Raw genomic sequence first — 17,251 nt, 5'->3', positions numbered from 1 at the left:
AGGGTCTATCACCTAAATCTATCAGGAGCTACATTTCTGGATTGAGTTATATTCATAAATACATGGGCTAGTACGATATAAGTAACATTTTTTGTAGTGAAGAAAATGCTTGAGGACTGTTCTCGCTCGCGACAAACGGTTGATACGCGGGCACCAATCACTCGCAAGGTCTTGACGGTTATTATCTCGCAATTAGCAAAGGTGTGTTATAATGACTTCGAGCGCTCACTATTCAATGCTATGTTTACTCTGGCCTATTTCGGTCCGTTCCGAGTCAGTGAATTGGTAGCAACAGCAACATACAGTTATCAGTTGCAAATAGCCCACGTTAGGGTCACGGGGGATAAACACGCCATAATGGTCACACTCAGGAAACATAAAACAAATCAGCGCGGTATTCCGGTCACAATTAGGATCCCATACGAGCCGGAGTATGCGTTGTGTCCAGTTCGGTCGTTTACAGACTACCTCGCAGTACGACCCCATAAAGTCGGTCCATAACCTTAGCGACTATGAATCCACACATTGGCTTGAATGGACTCTGGATTTCAGGCGTAGTATATCAACCTAATTTAAAAGTTAGGCTTTAAAAATAGTAGCAATGCAGCAGGGAAAAAACTTGTATAGCGCTTATTGGTATAAAATGTCCGAGATGTATTAAATGTCCGAGTTATGTCCGAGTTAAAAAGTGTGTAATGGTCAAGTGACCATTGGTATTACATGTCCGTGGTATTAAATGTCCGAGTTAAAAATTGTGTAATGGTCAAGTGACCATTGGTATTTAATGTCCGAGTTAAAAAGTGCGTAATGGTCAAGTGACCATTGGTAAAGTGTGTAATGGTCAAATGACCATTGGTACTAAATGTCCGAGTTAAAAAGTGTGAAATGGTCAAGTGACCATTGGTATAAAAAGTGGTATGATTTCAAGTGTAGCGATCAAGTAAAAGTGTGATAAGTAAAGGTGTGATCGCAGATCAATCGCTGGGGTCGGCTGCGCGCTGAAAAGTTTACCAAGCACGAAATAGTGCGCTTATTGGTATTAAATGTCCGAGATATATTTAATGTCCGAGTTATGTCCGAGTTAAAAAGTGTGTAATGGTCAAGTGACCATTGGTATTAAATGTCCGTGGTATTAAATGTCCGAGTTAAAAATTGTGTAATGGTAAAGTGACCATTGGTATTTAATGTCCGAGTTAAAAAGTGCGTAATGGTCAAGTGACCATTGGTAAAGCGTGTAATTGTCAAGTGACCATTGGTACTAAATGTCCGAGTTAACAAGTGTGTAATGGTTAAGTGACCATTGGTATAAAAAGTGGTATGATCGCAAGTGTAGCGCTCAAGTAAAAGTGTGATAAGTAAAAGTGTGATCGCACATCAATCGCTGGGGTCGGCCGCGCGCGAAAAAGTTTACCAAGCACGAAATAGTGTCGGGGCCGATCGATTCCGCGACGCCAGGGTTTTTTCGGAGCGATGGTGTGCATCTGTCGGATGTTGGCCTCGAATCGTATTTGGATTGCATTCGCGACGTCATCTTTAAGTTCTGTTAAAGGGCTAATCCAGAATTTGTGGGGGATAAATTTGTGAAATTTATTGTGGCGGAAAATTCTGTTTGCCGGGGGTCGGATGGGCATGCGCATTTATACATTTATCTGAATGGACTCTGTGACTACTTGCGTAGTTTATCATCCTTGTCCTTTCGGGTAATTCCAAGTTTACATTTATCTGAATGGACTCTGTGACTTCTTGCGTAGTTTATCATCCTTGTCCTTTCGGGTAATTCCAAGTTATTAAAGTTTAAGCTGCTTGAACAGAATAAAAAATAGCAATACCGTAGGGTAAAAAACGTTTAGGTGTCAAATCGCTGCCTGAACGATAAGTTGTATTTTAATGTCCGATTAAGATTGTAAAAAGGTACAAGTAATATTATCGCAAGTGTGGCGATAAAAGTGATCACAAGTGTAGTGATCAAGTAAAAGTATTATCGCAAGTGCGAAAAAGTGTGATCACAAGTGTAGTGATCAATGTCCGATTAAGTATATTATCGCAAGTGCGAAAAAGTGTGATCACAAGTGTAGTGATCAATGTCCGATTAAGTATGTAAAAGGTACAAGTAAAAGTATTGGATCACAAGTGTAGTGATCAAGTAAGTGTTAACGCAAGTGCGCAAAAAGCGTGATCACAAGTGTAGTGATCAATGTCCGATTAAGTATGTAAAAGATCATAAGTGTAGTGATCAAGTAAGTGTTATCGCAAGTGCGCAAAAGTGTGATCACAAGTGTAGTGATCAATGTCCGATTAAGTATGTAATTCGCAAGTGCGAAAAAAGTGCGATCACAAGTGTAGTGATCAAGTAAAAGTTATAGTGTGTCATTAAAAGTGTCATGGCGATTATCATGTAAAAGTGGATACAATGGTCAAGCGATTGGTAGAACTAGGTTTAGCCCAGCAAAGTATATGGTTCTTCCTAGTTCGGTCGCTTGATGGGCAATAGCATTTTTTATTTTGGGTACACGGTGTTGCTACTATAACGGTGTTACTTCACGTTTTGTAATTTTATCGTGTGCTCATCCACCTCCGGTAGGTATATTTTCAAAGTAACAGGTTTCCACGAGTGAGTAGCCGATTTTTCGTTGGGCTCGTGGTTACCACCGGCTGTTTTTTCGCTGCGGCCTTTTATATCCCACTTTTTACTCGTATAATATTAAAGAGATCTGTTAGTGAATACTTTGTGCATTCTATTACATTTTGTGATGTTTATTGGGAGGCAAAATATTTTGGAATCGGGTCATAAAACGTGTTGTTTTATCGTTGCAGTCGTAAAATAATGAATGGATATGGGAAAAATAGCAAGACAATGAAAATATTCATTTACATATCATAGATAGTTTGCTTAGCAATTATAGTCTTCAGAAATTGTATTGTAGCCTAATTTTAATGTAAGATCTTTTTATGCCCCCGGATCAAATGATCGGGGGTAAATTGTTTTTGGCCTTTCTGTCTGTCTGTCATTGTATGTTTGTGTCTGTGTGTCTGTCCCAAAACTTTAACCTTGGTCATAACTTTTGCAATATTAAAGATAGCAACTTGATATTTGGCATATATGTGTATCTCATGGAGCTGCATATTTTGAGTGGTGAAAGGTCAAGGTCATCCTTCAAGGTCAAAGGTCAAATATATGGCTTCAAAGTGGCGCAGTAGGGGGCATTGTGTTTCACGAACACAACTCTTGTTTAACATGATGCATATACCTACATAGCTGGTTTTGAAAAAAAATCTTGACAATATCCAGGCGAAGTTCTAATTTTGGTCAAGTTTGTCCAAAAACTAGATCTCCAACATATTACCATTTCAGAAGCATACATTATAACCCAATCATGATGAAACATGTTCAGAATTTTTGTCTTGACAATATGAAGGCCATGTTGGAATCTTTTTTAAGTTGGGTCAAAGACTCAGTCATCATATCAAGTTTCTAACAATGGAGTACCTTAAACTCAAGTGAGTGCTTTAATGGAATCATGGACATTTTGTATGCAGTACATTTCTTCTTTATTTTTTTTTTCTTGTTAATAATTAGCATTACAATCCTATCTTTCAGTATTTCAAAACATGTAATACAAAATGCTATAAAGCACTGGTCGTTTCCAGCTGGACCCACACCTCCACAGGTTCTTATCTTTCAACCTTTCAAACCATGTAATACAAAATGCTATAAAGAATTGATTGTTTCCAGCTGGACCCACACACCTACAGGAGATCCCCTGGACAGTGTGAGGGACACCATCTTCTTCAAGACTGTCTCACTGGCCATCACAGACGGTATGGCAACGGCAAATGTTGCGTTAGATGAGCCTTGTAGTGGGAAAACTGAGCTTAATACATGTGGGTTAATTGTCGTCCCAGATGAGTCTGTGCTTATGCTTACCATCAGGGACAACACTTTCGGCTTTTATGGAATTTTTTCATTTCAAGGACATCTCTTCTAAACGAAAATCCAGTGTACGCGGAAAGTATTGTCCCCAATGAGCCTTTGTGGACCTAACAGCCTGATCTTTGACAACACTTTACGCACATGCATAAATTAGTTATCTCAGTATAAAGCTCATATATTACATAGGTTTATAAGGCGATCCTTAAATGTAGTTTGGTTGAAAAACTGCTTGGTTGGTTTATTAAATGCAGAGTTTGTTTCAGCGTAAAGGTTTATTATCGTAGTCTTTTAATTTATGATTTAATATTTGCAAAAGTATGCACATTTTCATAAGATATTCTTGAGTTCAAGAGTAGCAAGGTACACCACATTTATATTGTGCTTGACATCATTCACTTTTATTGACAAGTCGTCTGTTACTGGAATATGTGTATGCATTTCATATTTGTTAACCCACTTTCCTGGAAAGTCTTAGATTGCTAACTTACCGACTTGATATGACTGAAACACTGCTGAAAAAATCAGAAAAACAACAGTTTTAAACAAAAAAAGTATACATGTCCTCCTTGCAGGCTGGGAACCACAACAATTTCTACCGGATATTCACCTGCTTTTGTCATCGGAGATCCTGGGTGGGCTGGGAACCAACAAACAGCTACAGTTTCTACTGAGGGCAGTGTATGAACTCACGCAGACGGTCATACAATGAACAACTTGAGAGAAAAAAGAACTTATGAGGTCATGTGGAGGTCACAATTTTGTGAAAATAATCATTCTGTGTTCAGACCACAACAGATAATTACGTTTGGTTTAAGGAAGAACAATGGATGCGTTTTGAAAAGATTTGTTTGTAATTGTCTGCTTGTCCCAGTAATTGTACAGACAAGAGAGATTTTGTTAGAACTTTACTTGTGTAATAGCTGTGGAGTTAAGCGGCTAACAAGGATGAAAAGTCTTCAAGCAATATAAGAATGCCACCATGGTTATTTGTTGATGACATGCATGAACGGGCACAGCTTGGTGACGTCATTTGCTGATTGAGTGGGTCATGTGTTCTCTCAATAGAAGTTAAATAGAAGTCATAGAAGTTATATTGACACTTTGAAAATACATCCAACTTATGATGGTTTAATATTGTACCATAGACCGATTATTATTTTGGTGATGTTAAGATATATTCAATTTCAAAAAATGAATGATATAAACAGTGTTTTGTTCAGATGTTCTTGTTTTATTGTAAAAAAAAACAGAAGATTTGTTAGCGTTCAATCATGGTAACTTATATATAAAAAATGAAGCAGTAGGAAATGCATCAGTTGCTGGTCCTTAAGTCTATGACTGCAAAGTTTGATATAAGAAATATAAATTTAATGTAACTTTGTTTACGCAGATATGTTTGCTACACTATTTAGCATTACCCGATTTAGAAGAGATAAACACCTATAATAAAATGAAAAAGCCATTTACTGTATGAGCTTTTTTTGTTGTTAACGTCATTGATGCTTTTCGTATTTCTCCCTTTACCTCTTTGACAAAATAACTGAATAATTCAAATAACGCTTGTTTAACTTCACGATCATATATGTATGCCTGAAACTATTTAAATGAATGTTGTGCATGTAACCATGTACCATTTCACATCAGAACAACAAAAAGAGGAGTGCAAACCGTCAGCAATATACAAGAGCTTGACAGTGTGTCAAACCGTCAGCAGTATACAAGAGCTTGACAGTGTGTCAAACCGTCAGCAGTATACAATAGCTTGACAGTGTGTCAAACCGTCAGCAGTATACAAGAGCTTGACAGTGTGTCAAACCGTCAGCAATATACAAGAGCTTGACAGTGTGTCAAACCGTCAGCAATATACAAGAGCTTGACAGTGTGTCAAACCGTCAGCAATATACAAGAGCTTGACAGTGTGTCAAACCGTCAGCAATATACAAGAGCTTGACAGTGTGTCAAACCGTCAGCAATATACAAGAGCTTGACAGTGTGTCAAACCGTCAGCAATATACAAGAGCTTGACAGTGTGTCAAACCGTCAGCAATATACAAGAGCTTGACAGTGTGTATATGATCCGCGTCATGCGAAAATGGGTCGTATGCATGTATGGTTAGGAGCCTCCCTGTCCGGTAATGAGACCACGAAACCTTTCGTGACGACCGTGGCAGCATAGCTTATGACTAGACTGTGCGATTGTACTATTCGGGGGTGGTCTGGTAAGGTTTAGTCAGATTTCCGAGCCGTACTACGGACTCGTACAATTCGGGGGGTAGTTTGGTAAGGTTTAGTTAGATTTCCGAGCCGTACTACGGACTCGTACAATGCGGGGGTGGTCTGGTAAGGTCTAGTCAGATTTCCGAGCCGTACTACGGACTCGTACAATGCGGGGGTGGTCTGGTAAGGTCTAGTCAGATTTCCGAGCCGTACTACGGACTCGTACAATGCGGGGGGTGGTCTGGTAAGGTTTAGTCAGATTTCCGAGCCGTACTACGGACTCGTACAATGCGGGGGATGTTGGTCTGGTAAGGTTTAGTCAGATTTCCGAGCCGTACTACGGACTCGTACAATGCGGGGGGTGGTGGTCTGGTAAGGTTAAGTCAGATTTCCGAGCCGTACTACAGACTCGTACAATGCGGGGGGTGGTGGTCTGGTAAGGTTTAGTCAGATTTCCGAGCTGTACTACGGACTCGTACAATGCGGGGGGTGGTCTGGTAAGGTTTAGTCAGATTTCCGAGCCGTACTACGGACTCGTACAATGCGGGGGGTGGTGGTCTGGTAAGGTTTAGTCAGATTTCCGAGCCGTACTACGGACTCGTACAATTCGGGGGTGGTCTGGTAAGGTTTAGTCAGATTTCCGAGCCGTACTACGGACTCTTACAATGCGGGGGGGGTCTGGTAAGGTTTAGTCAGATTTCCGAGCCGTACTACGGACTCGTACAATGCGGGTGGTGGTCTGGTAAGGTTTAGTCAGATTTCCGAGCCGTACTACGGACTCGTACAATGCGGGGGGTGGTGTGGTAAGGTTAAGTTAGATTTCAGAGCCGTACTATGGACTCGTACAATGCGGGGGTGGTCTGGTAAGGTTTAGTCAGATTTCCGAGCCGGATAAAGGTCGAGCTCAGCCATATTAACTTCACAGATAAACACTACGTTTGACAATAACCATGAAAATGTATGTTAAGGTTAGGCCTAAACCAGACAAAGACCAGACCACTGCAAGCCGATTTGCCCATCATTCCAAATTCTAATTCTGATTGAATTGCGCTGGTCTAACACGAATTTCATCGGTTGTCAAAACCGTGCGACTCGTCCGTCCTTCACAGTTATTTAATCTGTAACATGCGAGAACCCGGGGTGTCCGAACACTCCTGCCTTACTAGACTCCTGAAAGCTGGGACGAATTTTGAATTATTGCTTAAACATCCAGCAATCTTTTCCGTACAAATATTGAATTTTTTCGTGGGCTATGCGACACAAGAAAAGATCTCCGAAGAAGTATGAGATGGGCCCTTAAAAAAGTACTCTATACAGGCAATCCATTTTACTTGTGTAAATATCACACTATGCATCATCTATCATATCCGTCGGGGAGCTCTATTAACTATTTAATTAACTCTATATAAGCGTCTGACCCTACACATTTTATGTAAAGACGTAGATATGATATTTTTTATTCGGTTTGTTCATTCAGTTTTCAGACGATTTTTGTGGCGGAGGTACGCCCAAAAGCGCGTGCCTACGGTGTATGCAGACATTCTCAAATAAGATGGAGAAGCTTTGTATTTTCCTGGGACTTTAATAAGACTTTCAAGCTATCGGTTCATTGAGCTTCTGTCACCAGGCAACAGCCTTGGCAAGACCGTTTTGCCGACGGTCAATCAGCGCTTTATGTGGTTACACAAGTAATTAACATTTTTTGCGAATTTTAGAACCAATTAAGCGGGCTTTAACATTTTGCCGTTGGTTTTCGAATATTTCACGGGCATGTCCGTTTTTCGTCATTGGATCTGAATTTCAAGCTCACTTTGTTACCTTTCGCGCCAGAGGTTTTTTTCCGACACATAGTTACTGCAAACACCATAATTACGTGCGAAAATGGTCTTCATGCTTTTGTTGACGAATGCCCTATACCTAAAGAACAGATAGTACAACAACAACATACGTAACGGGTGTTAATTAATTCACTTACTACGAGATTTTAATAATGTACTGTCGTTCCATGTCGTTTGAAAGCTCTTTGAAGGGTGCCCCATAATGAATTGCTCCGGGGCAAGCATAAAACAAGAGGCCCATGAGGGCCTGAATCGCTCTACTGGCTATTTGAGTCCTCGTTGATACAAAGACACTATGCAAGTTTGTCAAGAATTGGATGAAAATTAGGGACTTTATCACATACAAAAACTGCATTTTCTTTTTTTTTCTTCTCAAATTCAAGGGGAGATAATTCTGGACTTATAACTCCGATATTGCTCATTTTCAATAGGGTTTGACTCATCATTCAGATAAAGACACTGTGCAAGTTGGGAAATAATTGGATGAAAACTGTGGACTTTATTGCGTAAACAAGCCTTCTTTCACAATTTTTTCAAATTCAAGGGGAGATAATTCTGGACTTTTTACTCTGATGTAACCCATTTTCAATAGGGTTCGAGTCCTCATTAATATAAAGACACTGAACAAGTTTGAAAAAAATCCGGATGAAAACTAAGGACTTTATCGCGTAAACAAGAAAAAGTCTAACGCACGGACGGACGACGGAAACCACGCCATGACATAAGCTCTTCAGGCCTTCGGCCAGTAGAGCTAAAAATCGGGACGCCCAAATACTCCTTCGATTTTAGTAGACTTAATAACAGTACATATACAGCCTGTCATTTGTTACAACAGTAAGGCTTAACTATTCCAAGTATTTTTTACGCTTGCATATTTTGACGTATCGAAAAAATGGTAGCTAATAGAAACGCGGCCATTTGCAATTAAACATGCAGGTAAGATACCAAGCCAGATCATGCTGGCTGCACAATTACGGAAACTACGCATTAATGTCAAATGAAGAAGACCTATATATTCAGTACACTGAGCCTGTCGCTGGTGACACTGACACCGCACCTTCTGCAAGACTACTAAATATTTTATCCACCCTGAGCGGACTAAAACCCTTCCACTAGTTAGTTAATTACAAGGAATGGGACCGAATATTTGAAAATCGGCAGAATATCCGAATCCAAAGTTCATATTCGAATGATCTATTTTTATGCAAAGATACTTCCAAAAAAGTTGTTAGTACATGTACAAAGTCGCAGTTTTGGTTTCCATTATAAGTCATTGCTTTGATAACAGCTTCCATCAATGAAAGAGATGATAATTGGCAGACGGGATGGTATAAGGAGAGGGACCAGTCGTCGATTTACTATCAAATGCAATATGTACAAACTATTTTCTGAAAATCAGTCGAAAATGAAAGTAAATTTATATAAAACATTTACGTATATTGATAAACATTAAAAAATTGTGTTTTGACAGGTTTTTTAACCTCAGCGGTCAATTGTATAAACAGTGGTTAATATTATATTTAGTAACTTGAAAAAAACGCAGTTATTTACATGGTTATCTTACCGCAAGATATTTGTATTTGTATAAACGATGGTTACTTCGTTTTAACCTAACCGTTGAAATTTGTTAACTTACCACAGTAAAATTACCAACAATGCAACCCTGAAAATTACGTCGTTTTCGCGCAATTTGTCAAACGAACATTGTCCAATATGGCCTCTGACTCTGTCACAAAAGAAATAAGCGAAAAACGGGCTAAACCCTTTAGTGACCGAGAGGTGGACGTTTTTAAGAACTTAATGAAAGAAAATCTTCATAAACTCAAAGCAAACGAAAGCGGCCACTCGTTACCTAATAAATAATGGACACCATGCTCGTTGTAGTTAGAAACTTGGTACAAGACATTATTTAAAGCCCCATTAACACTCAAAGTCAACGAATACTTAGTGAAATATTTCATAAAATAAAGTAAACCCATACAAAATCATTGTTCCTTAAAGCAATAGCCAAAATGTGAACGCTAGATGTGGTCTGATAACACAGATTCAACAAGACCACCAGACCACATCTAGCGTTGAAATTATGGCTATTATATACGGAACACTGATTTTGTATGGGTTAACTTTATTTTACGAAATAATTGACGAAATATTCGTTGATTTTGAGTGTTAATGGGGCTTTAAAGGATCTGTCTGGTTATGATGTCTACGCATTGAATAGCAAAACTCATCAATTTATCGGGATGATATAACTATTGTGGTTAGTCTACATTAGCGACACGGTAATTCACATGGACCGAAGTAGGGTGCAACGAAGCAATACAACGAAACGAACACATACTTTTTGACGATGCTGCGAAGCAGCTCGTCAAAGTTATCATACCATGAACAAATTCACCGAGCCAGTCCGATTGAGATAGCTCGATTTTTCTAATCGCCATACCTCGCTGATTATCATTGATAAAGGTATAGGAAGCTGAGCTATAAATAGGACAGCATATTATGGGAAAAAAGATTTAATAATAGTTTGAAAAACGTTAATTTTAAATCAGTTATATTTAATCCATTATATGTTTATAGATCAATGAAATAACTATGCATTTTCTGTATTGTATTTTACATTTGTCGTGATTCAGTAAATAAATTACGAATTAAAAGGTGTATAATTAACTTTCAACGCGATCATGAGTTAAAAAAAAACGAATTATTTCGAACCTGCCACTTGTAAACGTTGTGGTATGGTATATAACAGCATAATAGCCGATTGACATCTGTGAAACTCGCTCTTATGCGTGCTTTCACATTTTGCATATTCAATAAACTTTTCAAACAGAAATTACAGAGCCACATCAGTGCACATACTATGTTTGATAATTCATTCGTTTGTTTGATATTGTTTGCTGTTTTAAACACATAATGTATTAGGTCATATCTCGGAGATTTAGTGAACCTTACCATGTGTTCATGGGCGAACCCACCTCTTCAATTGCTCTTACGACTATGTGCTCATACCTACTTTCGGGAATCATCATGAAATTATTGCCGTTTTTAACATACATGCCTAAGCTTATTGGATTAGAGAAAATAACAATAATCAAAAGAGAAAAATTATATGTTCATGCACATTGGCATGTGAAATCACGTCCGTACACATAGCATCATTAAGTTAGGAAAGGAAACTACAATATATAAAGTTTGGTATGATATACATGTGAAATTAAAGAGCATGGTGCAATTAAAGAGCATGTCAAGTTTTGAATTTATATGTTGAAACGTAATGTTATAACCCACAAACGTTTTACTGTAACAAAACTTTTTTTTTAGATGAGTGGTTCAGAAAACACACGTCGAATATCTTTTTTTTAAAGATATTTCTTGTTATATTTGATCGAGAATGTAACCCGCCTCCAGTTTCGCTGAATGGATCAAGTTCCCCAAGGGAAATACTTCCCCGTACCCCTATTTTTTTTCGTACCCTACATTTTTCGTACCCAATTTTTTTCGTACCCTAATTTGTGCTCGTACCCACATTTTATTTCGTACCCAATTTTTTATCCTACCAATTTTTTTTTTCGTAACCAAATCTTTTGTCGTACCCAATTTTTTTGCATAATTTTTGTACCCACAATTTTCGTACCCATTTTTTTTCCTACCCAAAATTTTCGTACCCACATACACAATTGTGGTGATGTAGATAAACTTAAATAGATGCTTTTATATCAATCCTCTTCAAAAGCATCGTCACACCAGTACTGTCAGTACTTTGATTAAAATATGTTGTCTCAAGATTTATTATCGAATCCCCGGTGAATACAGTTTCATGCTTTTGTACATATTTTCACGAATATTATGATCGAATCCCGGCTGTATTAAGTTTGAAGCAATAAAAGCGTGCGTTTTGCAACACTGCGTTTTGCAAGATAGAATCTATATTTGAAATTTAAAATGAGTAAAATAGACATAAAATAAATCTTTGGAACGAAATCACTTGCATTGAGTATCAAATTAATTGAAGTTTGTATTTAAATAGCTTATATGTATTTAATGTCCATGCCATTAAGCAGTAAATATTGGGGACTTACAATGATAACTTAATTCGTTTCAAGTTACCGAATTAATATACGTAACATCACTAAAATTATGTTCAATTAAGCTTTATTTTATTTAATTCTTACATAGTTGATAAGTCTACTTGTTGTTTTGTTCACTTAGCTTACTGTATCTTATACATATTGAAGAGTACAGAAAACAAAACATTGTTAAAGCGTTGATCTCGCGATTGGTTAACCTTAAATCTTAAATGCAGTCTAACAGTATACGCTTAACATACCGGTAATGTTGCACTCGAGAAGTAGAAGTTGGTTGTCAATAGGGGGCAATAAAGGGATCAGCGATGGTAACTTTTAGCCAGACAGAGCTTGAATAGCGAATATTTTATTGTGAATTTATAGAACGTATTAACGAATATCTGGGCAAATTGTCTCATATCGGGACGCCGGAACAATCACCAAACTGGCGGGACTGTCCCGTCGAGATCCGGCATGTATGTTTTAATTCCGTTATCCATATATCAAATCAATGATTATCTAATCAGAATTTGGTTTTTCAAATCTAAACCAATGAAATCGTTCTTAAATGGTTCTTTATTCCAGAAAAAATAGCGAGACCAAAAGCATAAATATTATCGATGGAAAGTAATCCAGATCAATTATAAGTATTGAAATAAATTAGAATTATGGTAATGTGTTTCCCGAAATATCTTACATCTAATGAAACTAAACAGTATTTATTTAAAAAAAAAGCATAATAATCAATGATCTTAAAAAATATTACTCTATCCTGTTTTTCAAAGCCGCACATAAGATACGATTTATAGTGGCATTTGTGACAAACGAATATTCGAATATCGTTTCCAGTATTCGTTCCCATCACTATAAATTACAGAAATTTGAGATAGCGCCCAAATGGCCACTTACACAACACAAATGACCGCAAGTGCATACCTATTAAATAAAACGTGATTACTCTTCCCGTTTTGGACGGGAAACACATGAAGTTCATTAAACACGAAAGTCGACCATAGTAAGGAAAGCGGTTAAAGCCCCATGTGTTATTAACCTGGGCTAAATGTTGTACTGGGGAAATATATCTGGAACGAAAGTTTGAAAAACTGTCTATTATCTTTACGGTTTATGACACAAATAGAGCAAAGCAATAAGAATCTATAAATGATAAAACAATATCTGCTGTCTGGAAATGTGATTGTGTATGGGTACAAAATTGGGTTCTAGGGGTTAATTTGAAATGCATTCTCAATAGGGCTGTTTAGCCCAATAAAACCAGGTGATAATTCTAGACTCATATGTAGTCATATTACACTGAAACGTTTGCCACAGCTTTTTTATACAATATATGTGAATCAATGTGTGGTTGTAACATGTCTTGGCTTCTATAGGGTTAAGGGCACCCATTCAAATATTTTAGATTGGGCGTCATAAACAACAAAATATATACATACCACCATTATGATAAAATATCAGTCCTGCACGTGCTAAACACTGCCTCAGACATGTTTATTTTTAATTTGTGTCCTTAATTGACAAAAACAGATCCCAAATTCAGATCTGGCAAGATGCTGCTGAGGAGTTGCACTTCTCCCGTCTTAAGGGCGAGACGAAGCTAGCAGATTCTACATGTTCTGATATTTTGCTAAAACTCGAGACGGTTACAGAAAATAAGAAAAGAAAAATGGACTTGACCAGACCTCAAATACAAGCCCTTTATCGCTGAATCATCAGTCCTCGGTTAACATTTCAAGTATGTTGATCAATGCGGATTGTATTGAGTTTGGGCATTTGCAGGCATTTGCCGAGTTTGTTTGAAAATGTGTCTTTGCTGCAGCAGGGCACTTCTTTTACCTATGATCTGGTTATAAATACCGGAAGCAAGTGAGCAACCTAGATGAAACGAACCCAAAAGTGTATCTAAAGTTCATTGATGGTTTTTACGTTGATTGTAGAAGCAGTCAGTGCTGGACTGGACTGGGCTTAGCAGTGATCTTGTTATTGAGAAAACATTGATGAGGTCTATAAAGAGCACAGGTAGTATAACACCTGGCAGTGGGATGACCGAGGAAATGCAAAACCGTAAGACCCTATCTACAATTGTTACATCCGCGAACAACAGTGCAATACATGATTTCGCAGACGTGACCTATACTTCAAAACCACAACACAAAGAATCAACTGAGGCGCGCAGCAAAGGAGATGCTTCTGATCTCGAGATCATGGTTACAAAGAGTGCAACCTGCTCACCCTACACAGCTGATCCTACTGTGAGAAACATTGTCGATGGGATAGTGGCTGGGTCAGATGTGAATGTTCATGCATTTGAACATAATTGTATCAAGATCAATATCATAAAAGATAGTATAGGAAAGTCGGCTTTTACTAGATTCAAGAGGAAAGACATAGCCAAAATTCTTGCAAATAGCACTGCTGTGCTGTGAAGGTTGCTTCTGGTCGTGCTATTTATCATACCATTGTGTTCCTATTTTCGCATGAAGCGGGTCAAATGATCTGCACTTTGTATAAGGCCAGTATTGTAACTGACCTCTTTTCTGAGAGTTTTGCAGCAGCCTCATCCAGGATTACCAGACTGAAGTCTTTTCTGGGAAACATTAATTGTCATGGCAAACATAAAATAGAGCGTTGTCATTAACCTGACTTATACCCCGCACAACTCTGTCAGCTTTGTTCGAAGGTAAGTAGCTGCAGAAGTTGCGGGTCACTGGACGTCTTGCACATCTACACGTTATGATGACAGCTTTGATATTTCTAGTTAATCCAACTCGTGCGAAGTACGTCAGACCTCGGATATTTCTAATAAAATTTGCTAATCACAGCTCCGTTATTATTCCTGAAAATGTAGGTGCTAATTTCCGACAAAAGCAACAACAACGTGTAAAGCTTTGTTTTGGTTAAAAATGAAACATAGCTAGAAAGATGTAAAAAAAACGGATTGGTTTATGTTTTTTTTCTCACTGGTAGACTGCTTAAATTTGAAATAAAACGAAATTTACCAATCAGTCGAAATCGCTATCCTTGCGGGTGACTAAACACACTCTAACTGCGATTCGTAGAACGTACCAGTCAATATTACACTTTCCTCGTCAATCTCCACGCAGAGTTTTCGTTCCATGCCATGCTCTTTCTGTCATCACAGCTTTGGTAGGATATTATTATTGTTTTTGTTTAAGTATTATATAATGAAAAGTAGAAAAATATATATTGAAAATAGCATATGAATTCAGGATGTATAAACCCTGACCTCTACTAAAAGCCATTATGATTTTCGGACCAGGATCGCAATCAAAATACCTTCAAACGCCCACAATTTTTAAGTGCAAAGTTTGGGGACATAATTATGCTAAATGACGTTTTTGGGAGAAGGTCTAAAAAACATAATTACCATTCTGCAACAAGCCATAACAATGAGTATGAATTTAAATTTCTGTTAGTATTTTAATGACGTTCCTACATATATTATTAACTGGTCATCCTATGACGCAGACTCAATTGTCCATATCAGTCTATTGACACGTGCTGACTTACGTCACTTAACATTTAGAAACACATGTTTTTCTTCTAAATATTACATCAGTCATGTTACCTGTATGTTTTGCCAAAAAGGACAAACAAACATATACACCTCATTTAATGAAGGCCTATCATCAGGATTTTGTTGAGACACGTTGGCAATTACGCACAGTTGGAAATCATTTAATTTTAACTGGGCTTGAAATTAACACTCGAACATCCACAAAATACAAGTGAAAATACAATTTCCCAAAGATGGTTATTGATTGTTATTTTAATCAATCACTTCTGTACGAAATCGCGAATGTTAATACTTCTAGGATATGCGTCTGCCACCCGCTTTTCGTGGTTTCATCCCATGACACTCTGTCGAAAGCGGAAGTTTCAGATGACCTGGCATTGACAAATAAAGATATGCGACTGTTCAAAATGTAAACACAATATGAATACAAGCTGACGCAATAGGCAATTTGGTGACAACCTTACCTCGTTTTGACATGTCATTACAAGTCTAGAATTTACATATAGAGAAATAAACACATGCGACTGATCGAAATGTAAACAAAATGTTTATACAACAAGCTGATGCAATAGGAAGATTTGATTAAAACCAGATCTCGTTTTGCAACTTAATTAGGTCGTCTAAACTGGGTATACAGAGCCTTGTGCGTTCAGATTGAGCAATGTCTACATATGAGCCATGCTATGAGAAAAGGGGGTTTAATGCATGTGCGTAAAGTGTCGTCCTAGATAAGTATGTGAAGTCCGCATAGGCTAATCAGGGACGACACTTTTCGCGAAGAAGATAATTTCTTTAAACGAAAAATATCATAAAAGCTGAAATTGTCGTCGTTGATTAGCCTGTGCGGACTGCACATGCTAATCTGGGACGACATTTAACGCACACGTGTTGAATCCCGTTTTCACAGAGCACGGTTCATATATTTACAATCGATGGTTGCTTAAACATCAGCGAATGGACGTTAGCCACTTATTCAATTAAACTTTAAAGCATTTCGGTCACGAATATAATACTGCTCTATAGCCTTTATAAGTTATAACTGTTGTAATAGTAATTACGTAATAACATAGTGCCCAATAGTGATATACATTTATTGGGACTGCAAGGTTATCAAATATATATCTTACTTTACAAGTTGTTGGGACCTCTGATTGATTTCTAACTACGTCCTGAACAAGCAAACCGAAGGTCAGACGGAAAACATAACACCCCTTTCATTTTTCTTATGGTGGCATATACTAATAACATACGTTGCATGTAGAAAACAGCCACTTTTCGTGAACCTGATATGGTTAGTATAAGGGTAGTGAATACAATTTTCGTATTTTTGAAAATTAAGTCCATTAAATGAATTTTATTTGAAAACAACAAAAACAACACTGTAATATTTGGACTAGCTATGAATAATTATATTGTTGTAATTTATATATTTGTTTAATACTTACTAGAGTACAAAGATAAACAGACAAACTTGGCTGACGCGGAGTACAAATCAAGGACGGTATGTCGATGACACACGTTTTAAAATTATCGATGATACGCCTTCCAAACGTTTTATTATATCCCGACTTTATTTGATGATAATCAATAGACGGACGTATATTTTCAACATTATTAGTCAGGAGTATTATTTCGCATTTTTTCA

General features: G+C 37.6%; 1 protein-coding gene across 1 annotated transcript in view; it reads left to right on the top strand.

Moving 5' to 3' along the window:
* Positions 1 to 5,150, top strand: part of LOC127870767 (nuclear pore complex protein Nup133-like) — a 56,387-nt gene extending 51,237 nt beyond the window's left edge. Inside the window, exons 33-34 of the mRNA XM_052413243.1 lie at positions 3,734 to 3,819; positions 4,504 to 5,150. Of these exons, the coding sequence (XP_052269203.1) occupies positions 3,734 to 3,819; positions 4,504 to 4,640 (223 nt within the window). The 3' untranslated portion in view covers positions 4,641 to 5,150. The remainder of the gene's footprint in view (positions 1 to 3,733; positions 3,820 to 4,503) is intronic.
* Positions 5,151 to 17,251: the final 12,101 nt, after the last annotated feature.

The sequence above is a fragment of the Dreissena polymorpha genome, chromosome 3 (genome assembly GCF_020536995.1).
Source record: "Dreissena polymorpha isolate Duluth1 chromosome 3, UMN_Dpol_1.0, whole genome shotgun sequence".
Taxonomy (NCBI): domain Eukaryota; kingdom Metazoa; phylum Mollusca; class Bivalvia; order Myida; family Dreissenidae; genus Dreissena; species Dreissena polymorpha.
Note: the sequence above shows the minus strand (reverse complement) of the source record. Positions and strands in the feature narration are given on the sequence as shown.